This window comes from Phaethon aethereus, assembly GCF_964289735.1.
Source record: "Phaethon aethereus genome assembly, chromosome: 1".
Classification (NCBI taxonomy): Eukaryota; Metazoa; Chordata; class Aves; order Phaethontiformes; family Phaethontidae; genus Phaethon; species Phaethon aethereus.
Genome location: NC_138575.1, coordinates 70,305,888 through 70,324,298, shown reverse-complemented (window position 1 = coordinate 70,324,298; position 18,411 = coordinate 70,305,888). Strand labels below are relative to the sequence as shown.

Below are 18,411 nucleotides of genomic sequence, written 5' to 3'. Positions count from 1 at the left end.
TCCTCCTGAAAGACGTTTGGAAGGTGGGGTAAGGGAAGAAAATCTCCTTCCTTAAATGGCCTTTTAATTAGTATATATGGATTAAAGGAATACTGTGTCTTTATGAGGACTGGTTTGCAAAAACATCCTTGAACTTTAAAAACCAACAAACCTTAAGCTAGACCAGTTTTCCCTCATCTGTCTTGCTGAGTGCATTCTTTAACTGTCCCAGGTGGATTTGCCATAGGGTTTCCATTGCCAAGGCATGGGGGAAGGGGTTGTTTTTGTGTGTTCATGGTGTAATTTTGCTAATCACTTACTCTGCTTTCCATGGTGCTCCCTCACATCAGTTGTCAGTGCTCCCTCTCCAATCCTCCCATTATTCCTCTGCTCATTGGCTGTTTAAAAATACTTACGTATTTCATAGGTCAGTAGCGTTGTGTTTTTGGCTTTTTCTTAGAGGCATTTGTTTTCTATACATCCTGGCATTGGAAAGGATGGGGAGACTTCCCAGTGCTTTCATGGCGCCACAGCACTGGACATCTGCATGTACAGTCTCCCTCTCCTGTCGCCACACGGGCACATTGTGCAGAGATGCTCAGAAAGGCATGCTTGGAACTGAGCAACACTGGTACAAAGTCCACAGAGCCGGAGGCTCTTAGGGTGGTACAGCTGGGTCTGGTTTTCCCCAAGGTCTGCTTTTACGATTTTTCAAAGGCAGGTGTTCTCAGCCTAAGCTGCAGTTTAGCAGAAGTTGTAATCTCTCCTTTGTTTAGCTCCAGTGCAGCACTTCTCTGCACAGGTCTGAATTAACTAGCCATTAATGTGGTATTTGTGAAGCGTTTCCCAGAGTTTGGATAGTAAGCTTGCTGCTTGATTATTTTTAGCATTAAAATGACTATTTGAGGGGTTTTGCTCTTGGTGTAGATAGTATGTATTCTCAATAACACAGACAGACAGGGATGTTAGTTACTTTAGGACACCTAGGTTACCTGCAGTGCAAGCTGATGGGATGCAGCAACCCAAAAATACTGTTGAGCTTGATTTGAGGCCTTGCTCCTGCCTCCACTCCGAGGCAGGCAGGCGCATTGCTACTGTCCGTGGTGGTGTCTGGTATAAGTCACAGTATTCGTCTGCAGGTAGTTCAGCGTGGCACCAGTGGCCCAGACCAGGAGATTGCTAGGAGGAGCTTCCCTGGTAAGCTCTTGCATTGGATAAGTATCAACAGCAGAAGGCTTTGGGAGCAGCATTCTGCAATTTATTCCACATAACTCCTGACAGGTATGAGATTCATCAGTGGACTACTGAGTAGGTTTAGGAGTTGGTTTTAAAATAAATGAAATACCAACTTAAGAGTTCTGTACTAGGTGGACAAGGCCCAAGGTATTTTTATTCTGCTTTGATATTAGCAAATGTGTCTGGGGATTCTTTTTCTTTCCAGCTCTGATGTGCAATACAGTGGAAGTAGTTTCTGTGCTCACTGTGCAGAGGGGATCTTCAAGTTCGATAGATACATGTGGCTAGGAGGAGCAGTCAGAGAACATTTATTTAGCTATTGAAAAAAGGAAAGACAAAATAATAGTTTTGGCAAGTCAAAGAAAAGATTGAGGACATACAATTGAAGAAAATAAAGATAAAACACATGGAGTGGCAATTGAATCTGTTTCTGATGAGCATACGTTTAAGTAGCTGGCATGAGGATCTATGAAGCTCTTCTAATGAAAAGTGACATACTTACAGAAATCTGGACTTTCTGCAGTAAGAGTGAGGAAGAAACAAGCAATCACAAGAAAATCAGAAAGTAAAAAAACCCAAACCATAAAAATCAGGCTCCAAAGAGAAGAGAATCCTTTTGGAGGTGACTTCCACTCTTCTGTGTGCTCTAGGCAAAGTGAATGGACCCGGCTTGGGAGTGCTCTGGCAGCATCTTGCTCGGCTTTCTTTGCACATTTTGCCCCATTGTCGTTTTTGCAGTTTGGGCTTGTAAGGATTGCAGGGTATTACCTGAAAACTTACCAGGTTTCTTTTTTGGCAGGCATGGGTAAGAAGGATGACCCCAAGCTGATGCAGGAGTGGTTCAAGCTGGTGCAGGAGAAGAATGCCTTGGTTCGCTATGAGTCTGAACTGATGATATTGTGAGTGAACGGGCAAAGCTTCAAAGGGGGGATTATGTTATAAATAGTATTGGGAGATCTGTCAGTACTGTCTTCCTTATGATGCTGGGAGGTCAGCAGTCTCTTAGGCTGATTCTTGGCTGAGATATAAATCCAAGTACCTTTCAGAAGAGTGGTAGAAGAAGGAATAGTAGCAATAAGGAATGAAAGTTCCAGTTATTTGTGCGCATGCAGAAGTATGGATGTGTGTTTAAAGTTCTGAGCTCTTCCCAAGCTGTTCTTGGATAAAACACGTATTGTTCATGCAACTGTTTTCCAGCTATGCAGAAATAATGTGTGACTCCTCCTGGTTTTGGTAGAGTCCACTTTTAAGTGTAGTCAAAAGTGTTTAATTCAGTCACCTTTGCCATGTGACCCTCTTCTCTGCCTGTAGCGGGACCCCAGTGCCTCTCATTTGGGCTCAAATTAGAAGGCTTTTTTCCTGTTAATGAAATTGGGAACTTTCTCAGTTCCTGTGCTGCAAATTCACTGAAATTCGTTTCCGAGTATGTCAGCTGACCCAGGCAGTGTGGAAGCTGATCTTCTCAGTGCCTGTGTCAGAAAAGCCCCAAGGTGTTGTCTGCATTGGAATCTGAAAAGGCAAGGGCCTTGACATGTCCTTAGTCGATAAGTGACTTTGTCTTTAGAGCGGGAAGTGGCAGGAGTTACATAGAGATGTTGCAGATTTGTCTGTTCCTTCACACCAATTTAGATTTAATCCCATCCATAATCCGTTCAACTTTCTGTATTGCACTTTCTAGTTGAAGGCAAAGAACCTGAGATGCTGAAAGTACATTTAAATCTTTAAAATACATAGTTGTATATCTTAGGTATTTTAAGAGCTGTTCCAGAACCGATTGGTTAAATGCATAGCAGATATCTGGAGGGGGAGCAGAAATTGAGAATGGATATGAAGCAATGTATGGAGAGCAACGTAATATACCCAGAACTTGGATTCCTGATGTTTCCCTTTCAGTGCTCGGGAGCTAGAACTGGAAGACAGGCAGAGTCGATTACAGCAGGAACTCCGGGAGAGGATGGCAGTAGAAGGTGAGAGCAAAGGGGAACATTTAATGGATTGTATGTGCATATTTCTAGCCTTGTGTGTGCTGATAGTTTTTGATATCGCTGTAGATCATCTGAAGACAGATGAGGAGCTCTCAGAGGAGAAGAGGATCCTGAACGAGATGCTAGAAGTAGTGGAACAGAGAGATTCTCTTGTGGCTCTCCTTGAGGAGCAACGGCTTCGAGAAAAAGAAGAAGACAAGGACCTGGAGGCAGTCATGCTTTCCAAAGGTTTTAGCTTGAATTGGTCCTGAGCTTAAGACATTTACCTCTGCTGGTCTGTGTGGTCCAGTTGGCCTACCCTGAGTTCGCCAGAATTCCATGGATAGGAAGATGTTGAAGGGGAAACCTCCGACGGGTCCGACAGCAGGCAGGGATTTGGTTTGAAGCACTCAGAAGCCTTTTGATAAGTGTGTTGGTTCCAGAAGCTTAAGTTTTACATGTCTGCAACCCAAGTTGAAGGTAACGAGTTGAGACTGTGGAGTCTCCTTGAGGTCCTTATACAATGGACCATATTTTTGTGTGTGTGGTAGGAGGGAGAAGAATAATCCATGCGTGGGGGAGGAGGTTAAGGGAAGAAGTACCCTTAACTAAACTGGATTTATGGCAGTCCATTCCTTTACCGTTTTTACTACACCAGTTCTAATAAAAGGGAGGGAAGTGGGAACCCTCTCTGGAAAACCACAGCAGCCTGTAGCAGCCTGTATGGTGGAGTCAGCTGTCCGAGAGAGCTCCAGCAGCCCAGGGCAACACCTTCTTTTGCTTTAGTCTTCCTCCCCACCAAAGAAACCTGCAGTTGATCATTATGCCTGGATATGAAGAAATATGAGACAGAGAAGATACTACTAGTACATGTGATGGAACTCTCTGCCTCCCGGTTTTTGAGAGATACGGGCATCAGAGGACTCTCTCACCTCCTAAATCATCATCTTGTTGTGGGGAAAAAAGGGGAGAAGAGGAGAGAGGGAAGATGCCCTTCTGCTTTGCTACACACTGGAGAGACAGCTACTGCTGGCCTGAGTCTTCGTGGCCACAGCTCAGAGGCTGGTGGGCTTCTTTGTTCCGTTTTTGTTGTGACTGTTTTGACACTGGAAAATACTGACTGTAGGACAGTGGTAAGTGTGCGCTGGGGCAGGGGTGTTACCAGGCAGCATTCCCTGGCTGTTAGGCCCCTAAAAGGGAGAAGCCCTTACGTGACCGAACCACCATTAAGACTCTTCAGTGTTTTTATTTTTTTCCTATGTATTTTGTTTTTGCACATTGGAAACGAAGTTTAAGACCTGCCTGGGCCCTCAGTCACTTTGACCCTTTTATGTCAATTAACTTATTTTTTTAATACTTGAAAGAAGATTCATTTTTGTATCTTTTAGGAAAAATATGGATGAGTGATGGGTGTGTGTGCCTGCTGCATCCTACAACTTCCACTTCTAAATTACTGGACGTTGTTACCTGTGGCTATTTATTAGTGTTCTTATTAATAACTTGATTGTTACACATATTTGATTGTGGAGGGAGTGTTTTAACTCTGTTAGAGAAGGACACTACTGTGGATTGGTCCCTGCTTCACAGCAAGTGCAGCCTTTATGGACCCACGGATGCATCCTGCCCTAGAAGTTTTCCTTTGTGACAAAATCCTGCGCACTCATGGAGTTGTAAGAATTTGTGTTCCTAGCATACTTTTCTTCTGCATCCCAGATTCCCTCTGTTGGACTATAAACCTGTAATTTATTTAAATTTTACATTTTTATAAGAAGAAAGCCAAAACTGTGAGGTAGAAATATCCCATATGTCTCTTTCGCACTGAAAGAGGGGACCCTCACACTCCTGAGATACAGCTAGAGGGACTTCCATGAAAACAAAAATAGCATGTTTCCTGCTGCGTCTGTTGGAAGAAGCTCCTTTTGGCTCAGCTAGTGAAGCTGCTGCTTCTCAGCCGGGAGGGTACTCATTGTAATTGTATGTTAAGCAACGAGCAGGACGTGCACCGAGCAATTCAGCACTGTTCACTGTTTAACAGATTCCCTTAAGCACACTACGTCCTTAACTTGTCCCACAGAGCTGAAACAGCACTGTGTGTTGGGTATGCATCCCATCCTTAACATGATGTGATAAGAGGCTTTCCCCCCTTTGGGATGCTGACTGTGTTCTTTTCTTGTTAAAGAAGTACTAAGCCTGCTCCCCCATGTCTTTGAGAATGTGTCCCATTCCCAAGCATATTCATAGAGTGTACTGATTCTTTCAGCTTGAACTTGCACGCTGTTGGTGCGAGGTACCCAAGCAGGGCTGAACATCCTTTAATCTTTTGCCCCAGGACAGAAGTTAGCGTGGTTTCTTGCTATTGGGTCTCTACCTCCCTCAAAGAGGTCTTCTGTAAGCCAGAGTCTGCCATTTGAGTTCCACTCAGGAGCACACCTCAGGCTGAGGAAGAATGGGTAGGACTGTCCCCAGAGACTCTGAGCAGTGCTGGTTGTTAACTGTGGAAACATGTTTTTTCTGCCTCAAGTGTTACCCCTGTATCCCCCCCTAGTGTTTTCTGCTAAGGCATTACGAATTAAATCCAGCTGCTCATGAAACCAAGCAGACAGGCAGCTGTGGTGCTACTTGCAGTGCTACTAACTGTGCACGTTAGCAAGTGGTACCTGCTACACCCACATCATGAGGTGTCGGCTTACTGACAGGATGGCCAACAAACAGAATCCCCCTCATTTGCCAGTGCAGGGCAGCAGCTGCACAAGTCAAATTGGCAACGGTAGTTTACACAGTCTGCATTTGAGGGGCCAGTGGAAGCTGGAGACGAGGAGGGAAGAAAGAGGGAAGCTGGATACGTAGTTTATTGTAAACTGTCTTGAACAGAGAATTGGCCTCAGACCGTTTTATCGTGCACTAGGTATATGGACCACATCTAACTTTTAACAGAAGAACATTGAATGTGAGCTGTAGAATAGAAAGAAATCCTGAAGAAGGAATGCCAGATTACTACTTTTCCCTTTCATGCTGGAAGACTCTGGCCGGATCTTTGCAATGCCAAAGAGTGATACCGCCTGAGGGTGTAATGCCCTACTGCAGGGGAAAACCACATACTCCAAAACTGAACTCTTTATGCTGAAGGCCTCCATCAGTGAGAATGAAAATGAAGCGCTAACATCGCACACACAAATTAATTAAAAATATATGGAAGGGAATGTTAAAAGGCCTTTTTATATCAAAATGGTTGAAAAAGGCACAACTTGTATTTGCTGTTCAGTTGCACTTTAAGAATATGACTTGCATATCAGATACTGGGTTTTTTTACTATCTGAATATTTTTAATTCAAATTTTATATTTTTAAAGCTGAAGAAGGCTCTTGTGACCACAAGATTCCTTATTTGTATCAGAATCCAAGTAGGGTGTTCTAGCTCTTTGTGCTGCCCAGGTGGGCAGCAGCACATGACTCAGCCATGTGCATTCAACGATGTGTGTCCATTTTGCGTATGAGGGGAGCGAAAAGGCCCTCAAGCTTCCCAGAAGTGGGCATGGAAGGGCATCTGTGCCCACGCAACACAGTCTATACCAGGGTAGGAGAGCCGAGCTTGGAACCTAACCCGTGTTCGTTTTGAAATGGGCACACTGAGGATGGGGCAAGCACTTCAGTCCCCTGCGGGGAAGGGAGGGAGATACCACCTTCTGCAAACACCTGGGAGGCAAATGGGGACGGGGGAGCAAGGACTGCCAAAATAACCAATCTGCTGTTTTCACAGTACAATTTTTTTTAAAAACTGTTCTGTTCCTTTTAACCATGTTTTCATTAAAACTCACAAATGGCTGTAAAATCCTGAGCTTCAAAGAACTATGCATGGGGAGGTGACATTTCAGCTCCAACTTCCAGACGTATTCCTTCTTTCAGTTAACCAATACCCCACGGTCTCGCTAGGGCATGTTACCAACTGCGTTGCTGAACATATATTTTAGAGCAAACTGCAAGTTTTAAAAGTCTGTCCTTCTCTCTATCCGTCTTTTCATTTTATGTAAATATTTGTTTGTATGTAAAGACACCAGTGGATCCTTGGGTTACCCCCATGATCAAGAATCTGAGTTTTGTGCAATGCCTAGGCCTCTCTTAGAACACGGTGCTTGCATAGAGCTAGTCACCACATTTGTGTGCACTCTGGTGGTTTTTAATATTTTTATACATCCTAATCCTGAACATTATGAAGTATTATAAGTGGTCTAGACTGCATGATCTAGAGCAGCCGGCAGTTCCATTTTCTTAGCAGCTGTTCCTAAAATGTTCACAGTTACACCTTGTTTGGTTAACATTCTTTTAAAATGAGTTTTTAATTAAGTGTTTACACCAGACACCAGTGGATGAGAAAGGTGTTGCATTATAAAATCTCCTGTGTACAAACTGAAAAGCCACAATATGGCTTTATGGGAATTTCAGTTGTCACTGTCTGCAATAGAGAGAACTCTAAAGCATACTAAAAACCAGCCTGTATATAGTTCACAGAGGAGGAGATCGCTGGCTCTCGACTGTTGCAAAATAACAGAGATTAGAAGCTTTCCAAAAGTTCCTGCTTTTGGATTGCCCAGAGTACTGCTATAGGCAGGGTAGCCGGGCAGATGAGGATGTCACTGAAAGCAGATGTGAAGGGGAGGATGCCATGTTCTGATGGCATTGCATAATTTAAATACTCTGTATCTGTGTGTGCATGTGTGTGTGAAGTGTAACCCAGGTGAAGGGATCTGCTTTGGCATCTTCCCTTTTGTATGAAAGTGAACTCTGATATTCAGATTGTTCAAGGCTTTTACGGTTGGCATGTATGGAGTGTTAACAGAAAAATGTATACCCTACCTGTAAAAAACCCAACTCTGTTCCAGCCTATTTTCTTCTGTTTGGTTGTGTTTTATCGTTTGTTTTTATGCACACTTGCTTTGTTGGTGTTGAGATTTTAGCACCTCAGATGGCCAACTGAACTAAAAAAAAAAATAATAAAGTCATTAATTATTTTTTCTTTTCTGTTGGTGGAGTTACCGTTTGTCTCCCTTATGTTCACTCGCACCGTTGATGATTAAAGAGGAAGCTGGGAGCTGAGGGATGGTGATGAGATAAAAAGCCAGGTGTTAAAGGGCCTGAGTCAATTTCTTTTTTGCTGGAATGCTCAGAGCCCATGTGAATTATTGGAGGTACAAACAAACCGATCGTGATACAGCCGCAGTGCATGGTCCTTCTTTCTCCATATTTGACATTGTTTCTTCAGATTGTCTGTAAAGAGAAATTACAATAAATAGGCAAGAAGGGGTGAAGGTAACATAAATCAAATTGTAAGAACTCGGATTTCATTTCAGTAGCTGTAGCTCACTTCCTTAGCCTGCAGTACTAGCGTAAATATCCGATGTCAGTATAGCAGCATTCAGTAAAATAAGGAGCAAATGACAACTGCTCTGTGCTGACTGCTGTGTTGTTTTAAACCTCAACCACTCCCTGCCCATGTCTCACCTGCACTGTGCCGGCACAGGAAGGTTAGCTCAGCGATGTGCAGCTCCAGACCTCTGCCCCTTGAACAGACTTGGAAGGATTTGGAGATTCAACCTCACCAGCTCATGTGTCAGGAAAAGGCATCTTGTCTGGATATCTCCTTTGTTTAGCCTAAGTGGTGGTCGCTGGGTCCAGTGAACGTCAGGAGCTTGAAGTCCAGAGGAATGACATCCAGTCAGCAGCACTGCTGTCATTAAGTAGACTGTGAGAGAAATCATAAGAGTTTGTGCCTTTTTTTGCAACAGGCAGAAAACACACAGGATGTTGTGGGAAATCCCAGCTGGGGAAATCCCAAACAATGAGTCTTATTTTCCTGCCCACCCAACCATTTTCAAAACAAAGGATAAACCCTGGTTTGTAAGGTGGTTGGACTAGAGCAAACCTATTATGGCAACGCGGCGGGGGTGACAGGCCTTGGACTTCCTCTTGCGTGGTGGACGGCCTAGCGGCTGGGGATAGCAGGCTGCGCTGCAGGTGGTAGGAGTGACACAGCTCGCTTATTTGTGCAGCTCAGTAAGTCGGCAGTTCTTTGGGGACCTTTCAAACCCTACAATTCTTCCTGTCCTTTTGGTCTCTTGCTTTCAAATAGTAGTGGGAGAAAGCTGCTATTACCTGGGAGGGATCTCTCTGGTGTCGAAAGGCCAGTCCTCAAGGATTTCTCCCTTGATGCCAAAAGAGAAATTAATATATGGAAGGAGACCACTGGACTCCAGGACACAGGAGGTTGGCTCCTATCTATAGTTTAGAAGACCAGCCTCGAGACACTTCATCACAGCTTTTGAATTACACTGCAAACTTGTTAGCCCCCCAATCTCAATTAGGGACCCAGAGGTTCTGCTCTTTTATAAACTACAGGTGGAACCACCAGTATCCTACAGAGACCTTCCTGTATTGCTTGCTTTGGCAAAGAGCTGGCCCTGGATGGAGGGCCCTCCAAGATGAGCAGGGTCACGCTTCCTGCACAGGCTAGCCAAGCATGCTTAAGAAATAACATCAGAAAAAGGCCCTCCAACAATGAAACCACGCCTCAGGAGCCCAGCATGGTGGCAGCTGCTGCTGCTTTCAGTTTCCATTGATAATGAAAGTAGCCTTCAGGAGCCTATGACCCTTGCCACATGTGGCGTTTCATGCCCTCGAAACTGCCTCACCCACCCTACGTCACTCCCCTTGGCGCAGAAGCACTCCCCAGCTCTTGGGTAAGGAACAGCACGGCAGGTGCTCGCAGCTGCGAGGAGCAGAGGAAGAAGGATGTCAGTGGGTTCATTAAATAACGTGCAAAGCCAAGACTTGGCAGAGCCTCTTTTTGGCAGCAGAAGATACATATTATGTTATACAGCTACTCGGCCTCAATAAAGACAATGAATTTTCTCTATACTGTATAACTTGTCAGGAAAAATAACTGGGGGAAGTCATGCCTAACACCAAGAGTAAAAAGCAGCTAGAAAACTTGGCATTCTGGCTTCTTGTGTTTAACGGTTTTTGAAAAGTCCTCATGATGAGTGCCATGACAGCTGCCCACCCTAGCAATTGTATTTTCAAGTACTGCATCTAGGAGAATGCAAACCTAATCCTGCAAAGATGCTAGCTGGCCACACATCTCTCTGGGAAAAGTATTCTTGGAGGAGATTCCCTTTAAAAATTCAAGCAGGGCCTGAGCCCATCTTCCTCCTTTAAATCCTGAAGCATCAGCAGCAATGGAGCTGTTACCAGAGAAAAGGATCTGACAAGTGGTAATGTGTGAAAGCAACCGTGCTGGCACTGGCGTCATCCTCCCAGACAGCCAGAGGGAGGGAGGGAGCCTCCTGCTTCATTTCATAGATGTCACTCGAGGGAAGCGATGAAGAGTTGCCTCCATCCTCTTACACAGCACTCAAAATAAGGAAAGGAAAAAAAACAACCTGTGCAAACCAAGCTCTGGAAAAAGTACCATTTTCCCTTGGCATCTCTGGGAAGGGTAAATGCCTGTGGACAGCAAGGGAGTAGATAAACGAGTATTTCCAAACTTGCTGAGTACATGGTGATTTTCTGAACATCTCAGACCCAGGAATCACATGGTTTCCTGTAAGGAAAAGATAAGATCACATCTCTTTTTTATTATTAAAAGATTCTATACAAATATATAAAATAATCTATATTACTTGGACACTAGAAACAAAAAACCCCACAGATTTCTCAAAAGAAATATATACACTTTGGGCAGAAGGAAGACGAACTATATGTTTTGCCTACTTGGGGCTAGTGTGTTGACCTTCCAAGACCGAGTCGAACAGTTTGAAGAAACAGAAACTTCTCTTCAGTTCCTTGGAATTTACGTAAGTCGGCAGATACTTACTTCCCACCCCCCCACCCCCCCATAATTCACTGCATGAAGCCACCCAATGGGTTGGCCAACACATGACTCAAACCTGAATCAGGATCGGTTTGGTCTTAATTTTGTGGAAACCCAGGAACTTTAAAAAGCACTCTAGGATCAGTCCTTTCCTTAAGAAACAACCTTTGCATGCTCCGTGTAGCAAAACAGAGGCTCAAAGGGGTACTGTGACTCGGCATGGTTAGGAATGACCATGACAGGAAACCTGTATTAAATACAAAATAAGTATTGCTTTAAACAAAGCTATGTTAAAACTGTAAGGCTGTATTAAATAAAAATTCGTTTAACTAAAACTACGTTAAACCCCTAAAACTATATTAAATGAAAAGTTAAATTTATTCGGCGGGGATGTAAGTGGTTATAAATGGGACATGAGGAGATTGAGGCCGAAAAGCGTAGGGCTGGAACCCACCCGAGTTCCAGAACAATCCTGCCAGCAGTGAGGGCCAAAGGCCCAGGACTGCTTCATCCCCAGGCTGATGCCGCTCCGGAGGAGGCTGTGCCGGCGGCCGGGAAATTCCGCTCGGGAGATCCCTCGCCACCGCCCCGCCCGCGCTCACCGCCGGTCCCTCCCGCCGCCGAGTTTCAGGGCCGGCTTCAGAGCCCCCCTCGCCTTGCGCTGAGGCGCCAGCAGGGAGGAAGCGCCAGGCGGGCGGGCGGGCGGCAGCCGGCCCCGCCTTCCCCTCCGCCTGGCGCCCCGCCCCGCCGTAGCCCGTCGGCTCAGGGCAGCCCGGCCCCGCCGGGGAAAACCCCGCACCGAACCCCCGGCGGTGGCGGGGCCGGCCGCCTCACCACCACCACCACCGCCGCTGCTGCCGCCGTCTCCGTCTCCTCCTCCACCCAGCCCTATCCCGTGCAGGTCCGGGGGGGGGGAAGGGAGAAGGAGGGAACAACGCCCCTCCCCCCCACCCCGAGCCGCCGCGCGCGGGCTATGACCCCCGGGCCGTTAGCCCGCGCGGCCGTTGGCCGTTGCCCCGCGCTGTCCGCTGGCTCCCTTCGCCCGCCGGGCGGCGCGTGCCGCGCTTTCCCGCCCGCCTCGCCGAGAGGGCGCGGGGCGGGGCCTGGTGCTTGCTCAAATACCGGGAGGCGAGGCGGCGGCGGGGAGCCGCCGCGCCGCCCCGCTGAGACTCACGCCCGTTCGCCTGGGTGAGTGTCGCCCGCGCTGCCGCTCGGGATAGAGGCGGCGGGGACATCGATCGCTTCCGCCGCCATGCACGGCCATACCTGCCTCTTCCTTTCCCATCCGCGGGTGGTAGGGCGGGATCCCGGCGCTGCGAGGGCCATTGCCAGCCCGCCCGGGCTTGGTGGGGCGGGAAGCCGGAGGGGTGGGCATTCGCGGCGTCCCCCCTGCGGTCCGGGCCCACCCCGATCCCCCCGAGACGTGGATGTTCGGGGGGCGCGGCGTGGCCCCCGTCGCGGGTAAGGGACGCCGGCGGTAGTGGGGAGCTCGGCGGGTGTCGGGCCTGCCGGCGTGGGGCGGGCCCGCGGGCTCCCGGGCAGCGGGGGGCCTGGCGCCTCCGAGAGCCCCACGGCTTGACTCGGTGACTGCCTCTCGCAATCCTTCGGTCTGCTGGCCGGTGACCCTAGGGAGGGCGGCGTGGGGTTTCTGCTGCTTCGCTGATGCTGGGAGCTCCTCTGCCTCCCTGCAGTTACCCTGTTTCCTTCTTTTTGCCTGCTGAACCCCACCTCGCTCTTCAGCGGTTCGGTTATTTTCTTCTTGTACTTTGCTTCTTGTCCTCACTCTTTTGATAGCTCCGTGCGCTGCAGGTCGCTGTCCCGCCCTTCCATCCACGCTCCTCTCGGCTCTGTTGTGACTGAGCCTCCGCTCTGCTCCTTACTCTGGCCCGCCTTCTGCTTTCCCCCGCCGTAATCAAGTCACACTCTGCCTCCTTTTCTCTGTGTCTGTTGCAGACCGTCCTCTCTTGTGCTTAGGTGGCACTCGTAAACCATGAGAAGCCCTCTCCTGCCGTGTCCTATTTGGTAAAGTCTGACATCTCGCCTTCAGTCTCTGGTGAGAGTTTTCAGACTGGAGGGGTATTTGCTGGGCAGGGGTGAGTAAGGAGTTAATCTTGTAGCAGCAGCTCCAGAGGGACCAATGCTTGCCTTAGCTTTCCAGCAATGGAGGGATGCGGGAGTGGCAGCTACAGCAAGAAAGCAAGGCAAGAAAGGATTTCTAATAATAGTGACCTAATTTGTAGGAAAACCTGGTGATTGATACAGATGAGTCGATTCAGCATGGGCTTTTCTCCAGTCTCCTTACCTTCCACAGAGCTGTAGGTGTCTGTGGCTGCCTGTTAAGGTGGCGAAGGCCTTGGCTGCCTCTTTGTTTCCTGTGAGCAGCGCTCGTGTTCCGGCGATTCAACGACAATTGTTCAATTCAGGGCGACTGTCTGAAGGCTGGAGCAGGAAGCTGGGTTAGTGCACGAAGTGGAAAGGGACTGAGCAAGCAGCTCCTCTTCCTTAGAAAAGTGTTTCTCTAATGCATGTGGTTAGGTGATGGGTCTCTGTACCTTGGAGTTAGAGTGGCTTTGAAACTGGTGGGTTTGGTGGGGTTCTTGTATTCTTTTTTTCTTTAGAGTACAACATTTTATAGCTTTAATTAAAAAAATCAAGGTCCAGGGCCTCCAAGTTATTTAAATCACTAAAGTCTTAGTCTAGAAAGTCCACGCTTATTTCAGGAGAAGTTGGCAACTCTTCCTGATGTTTATTGGGATATCTGGGCCAAAATCTTGTAGTAGGATACTTGGTTTGTTATCTCTTTCAAAATGGTTAAAATGTTTGGTGGAGGAAGGAACAAGGTGATTCCCCAACAAAACATTATTTTTAAGGTTTTTGGTTTGGTTTTTTTTTTTTGGTAAAGGACTTTTTGAAAAAGTCCACTTGTGGGGAAGACTGACTGGTATTTTGTTGTAACTTTTCATCACTAATCAGACTGAAACTCTTATTTTCGCCTGCCTGTGGAAGTATAACATCTTAAAAGGTATTAATTAAAAAGAAGGGGGCTTTTTGTGCATTTTTTTCTCTCCTTGGCAACTTCTTTATATAGTAAGTTTAATGCTGTTCAGAGCCTTCCTTAGGATAAAGCTTTGCAACACCTACTCCTTGTGATCTTTCTGTGCTCATGGTGTTATACAAAAGCACTGAATGAATGTGTTGTATAAAAAGAAGCATTCCAGCACTTTTATTTGCTTGAATTTCTGCAATCTGTTCTTTCCCATTTTCATGTCTTCTCTTCGATGCCTCTTGTCTGTCATTACAAGTAACTGACTGGCAGGGTTTAGGCACCAGCTAAGAAAAAAAAAAAACAAAACAACTTGCATTGTGTACATGCAGAGTGTAACATCTGATTGTAAATCTTCTGGATAGGCTGCCCTGTACTAAGAAAGGTTGGTGTGAAAATCTCCCCTTACTTGGCCGCTCCTTCTTTGCATTTGGTGGCATCTGCTGAATTTAGGAAGGAAAAATAAGACTGATTTTTGGTTAGGTGGTTTTGTTGGACTCCCACCCTCCCAATTTCTTACAACCAGATCAGGCCAGCTGGTGCTAGTACAGCTGAGACCCTGAGTTCAGCTCGGTTTCTCACTCTGCACTGTCAGCAGAACTGTGTGCTATCCTCCACCTGGGCAAACCTGTAGTCTCTGCTCTTGGGAATTAGTGGTACCTGTAACCAGCACCAGGATGCTGTAGCTTTGGATAATGTGAGAGCCTTGTAAAGGTGCTCCATGTGGGTTTTGATTTCTCTTAGCCCCCAAAACAGTGAGAGCTGTGATACACAATTAGGGAAGGCTGGGCAGTAGGGTGGGGTGTGTATTCACTGAGTGCTCTCACCTGGGGTCAGTTATGCCATGTTGTTTCTGTGTATTGTGTTTTTCCTGTGTAACAGGATGATAGGAGTCATCCACACTGGGCAGGAGTCTAAGGAGCTGGCAGATCAAACTTTTTTTTTTTTCTCTCTAATAGAATGAAAATATTTAATCTGGAAGCGGGCAGGCACAGAAATCTAGCAACTGCCACCTTTGGAGACCTTCCTGGAGTGGCCTGGCCCTTGGAAGTTACAGCTTTTCTTATGTCCCATCGAATGGGGGAGTAGGGACATAGTAACTATTAACAGGTTTATGTGCTTGGTGCAAAGACTGGAGGTGTAACTGGAGGAGCAGCTATGAGGTGTTGGCTCCTTGATAAAGCAGCTCTTCGGGCTGCTGGGTATGAACTAACAAGCAGTAGGGGGTAGGGGAGTCAGCCTGGCCTGTGGTTCTCTGCTGAAGGGAATTGAGTGCAGATGAGCAGGTTTCGTTTCCACCAGTTAACAGTTCCTCAGCTAGTAAGAGCAGAATTTACCAGCAAATCTGATATTTCTTTGCAAAGTGCCTTCCTCTGGTTTTTCTCTTAGCATGCTGTGGCTTTTTGTTTACGTCAGATTACAGTGTATTTGGGGCTGGAATTATCGTCCTATCTGTGTGCTGTGTAAAGTCAAGTACATGGAAATATTTCTAATTAGGGAGTTGAACTCATGGCTGGGCTTGGCCAAAGGTGCAAAACTCCTAACAGGGGATCAGACTTCAAGTAGTTTTCAGTGGCTTATCTTGGGGCTGGGGGGGGCTGCAGGGGGCTGGGTTCAGCTTTAATTGAAACTCATCAGTAATGATTACAGAATGTGTACAGTTAGTCCCTTCCCCAGAGATTTTACAAGTCTGATTTTTTTTTTTTTTTTTTTTGACTCGGACCAGGGAAGAAGGATAGGGAAAGGAGGGGTAAAATGTAAAAATAAATGTTATGAGTCACACAGAGTGTCCAATTTGACTCTTTGGGTTTGAAAGCAATCTGTTAAGCTTCTGTTACTGCCTTGATTTGTACCAGATGTCTATAGTGTACCATGTCCTGACATGCTGTGGTTATCTCAACTATACTGGGAAGTGAACAGGATTCTGTAGCTGCCAGTGGTGTGCGTTAGACACCTCCTTAAACCTGGATGAGATGGCATGCATTGCTTCCTGCATGATATTTGAAGCAATTGCTCAAGTGTAGAGCATGGTGGTGTGCTGATGTCTCTTTCACACCTTTCTTTGCAACAGCTGCTTTAAGAATCCTTCAGTCCCATTCCTGTCAGTAGCCCCATGGCTTAGAGTGTTGTTAGCACTGCTTTGGGCACTTAGTAACTTCTGTTCTTGATCCAGTCCGCTGGCTTTCCTGTCTTTTTGCACCAATATGGCACTGCATGGAGGTGACAGAGTGCTTTCTGGCCTTGGTGGACTTTGGCTGGACTGTCCTTGCTGGTGAACGTGAGGAAAGGGCTATATACCTCAATACATCCTCAGAATGCTGCTCTTTCTCTCAAGAGAGAACAGTGTCGCTGTGGCTTTAAACTCCTCCTACCCCAGTATTTTGTGGACCACTTTCATTTAAAATCTCAGAGCTTTTATTCGTTTTCACTGAAGGTATGAGCAGGGGAGTTGGACTGTGTGTGCAATTACTGCACACAGGGATGTTGAATTTCTGTTTAAGTGTCCACGACTCTGGTGTATTTTCTGATAAAACACTGTGACCTTTGGTCAGTTCCTAGTACGCTCTTGCTGCTGTTTATGGTGAATGGGCAATGCCCAGGTCTTTGTAACATATTGGGCTATTTTTTAGTCTCCTTTAAAGGAGCAAATATGCTCCTTGGTTAGTGTAACTCCTGGTAGTTCGGTGTAGTTGTTGTTACACCCTTGGAGTAACAGCCATACAAAACAAATCCACTCTGATCAGCTAGTTGTTGTATTTTGGTTTTATATTTGCTTCTTGGGATTCAACACAAATTTGTGTTTCCTCCTAAGCTAAAAATGAAAGTGAAACAGCTTGCGTTATTTCATGCATGGTCATGTGTTTTCTCCTAGTAAGATTGACACTTTTTCACTGTGCTTTTAGACCTGCAGCTAGAGAGCCTGAAGCAGTGTCAAATGGAAGATTGATGCGGCGTGCTGAGGCATCTGGCATAACTGCATAAGTTTGCCTTGGCAGTAGGAAATGTGTGTTCCTGGAGGGAACTGTTCTTCAATTCTGCTGTCACGGTCACCAAATGGCTCCTGCTGTCTTTCTTTGAAAATTTTCTTAGCTGTGTACTGTTGTGTTAAAGGTCTTTAAAAGAGATGATGCTTTATTTTATTCTCACAACGTTTATGAGGTGCTGCTGTCAAAAGGCTTTAATCAGGACTATGAATGCTGTTTTGTGTTACCATCGGTTTTGGCTGCCTGGTTTGATGCAGAACTTCCTCTTTGAGGTTCTTGAGGATGTCTGGGCTCCTGTCTTAAGGGGCTTCTTCAAGATTATTGTGATTTTTCACTGACTTCATCAGTTTAATTATCGTAGTGGGAGTAGGAGGTAGAAATACAACACGGTGGGAGAGCGTTCTCCTAAGAGGTAGTGTGTTCAGTGTAATCAAAGGACCAGTGTCAGGCTTCCCTTCTGGGGATCGTCTCTCTGGCTGTCTGTCCTGATACATGCTGTTTTGTAAAAGTAAGGAACTTAAGAGGTGTTTATAGCTATGATACACTAGTTGTAGGAGGAAGGAAGCCCATTTAAAATTCATTTTCATGTTTTGGAGAAGCTGTCAAATAATGAGACAGGGTTGTGTATGCTTTCAGAGCAGGTAAGCATGCAGCTGTGAAGACTGGCCTTTGTACCCTTTTTTCCATAAATGCTTTAAGGCTTTTCTTTTTAGTGAATGTTCCCAGTCTGATAGGTGAACAGGCTCCACTAAAATCGTTCTGGGGAGTACCAGCTGGTCTGTAAAAATCCTCCTGAAAGTAAATTGTCCTGTGTTCTGAGCTGTTGCTTAGTAGCTCAGTGAGTGCCATCCTGGCTGTTGCATCAGCATACTTGTTTTAACTAAGCAGGGAGCCTTGATCAGGTTCTCTCACGATGTATTGTTCCTTGGACAATGTGCTGGTTTTGTCTGCAATAGAGTTAATTTTCTTTGTAGTAGCTAGTATGGGGCTATGTTTTGGATTTGTGTTGATAATAGAGGGATGTTTTTGTTACTGCTGAGCAGTGCTTACACAGTCAAGGCCTCTTCTGCTTCTCACCCCACCCCATCAATGAGGAGGCTGGGAGTGCACAAGGAGTTGGGAGGGGACACAGCTGGTACAGCTGGCCCCAACTGACCACAGGGATATTCCATACCATATGATGTCATGCTCAGCATGTAAAGCTGGGGGAAGAAGGGGGGTGATGTTCGGAGTTACGGTGTTTGTCTTCCCAAGCAACTGTTATGCGTGATGGAGCCTTGATTTCCTGGGGATGGCTGAACACCTGCCTGCCCACGGGAAGCGGTGAATGAATTATTTTGCT

The 18,411-nt window shown here is 46.3% G+C and overlaps 1 protein-coding gene across 4 annotated transcripts in view; it reads left to right on the top strand.

Annotated features, from left to right (window-relative positions):
* Positions 1 to 3,451, top strand: part of MICAL3 (microtubule associated monooxygenase, calponin and LIM domain containing 3) — a gene marked incomplete at both ends in the record, with an annotated part of 106,809 nt that extends 103,358 nt beyond the window's left edge. For all 4 annotated transcript variants that reach the window (XM_082013557.1, XM_082013556.1, XM_082013555.1 and 1 more), the window contains 3 exons: positions 2,015 to 2,114; positions 3,109 to 3,182; positions 3,267 to 3,451. In XM_082013557.1, coding sequence (XP_081869683.1) covers positions 2,015 to 2,114; positions 3,109 to 3,182; positions 3,267 to 3,451 — 359 coding nt within the window. The remainder of the gene's footprint in view (positions 1 to 2,014; positions 2,115 to 3,108; positions 3,183 to 3,266) is intronic.
* Between the last annotated feature and the right edge of the window lie 14,960 nt (positions 3,452 to 18,411).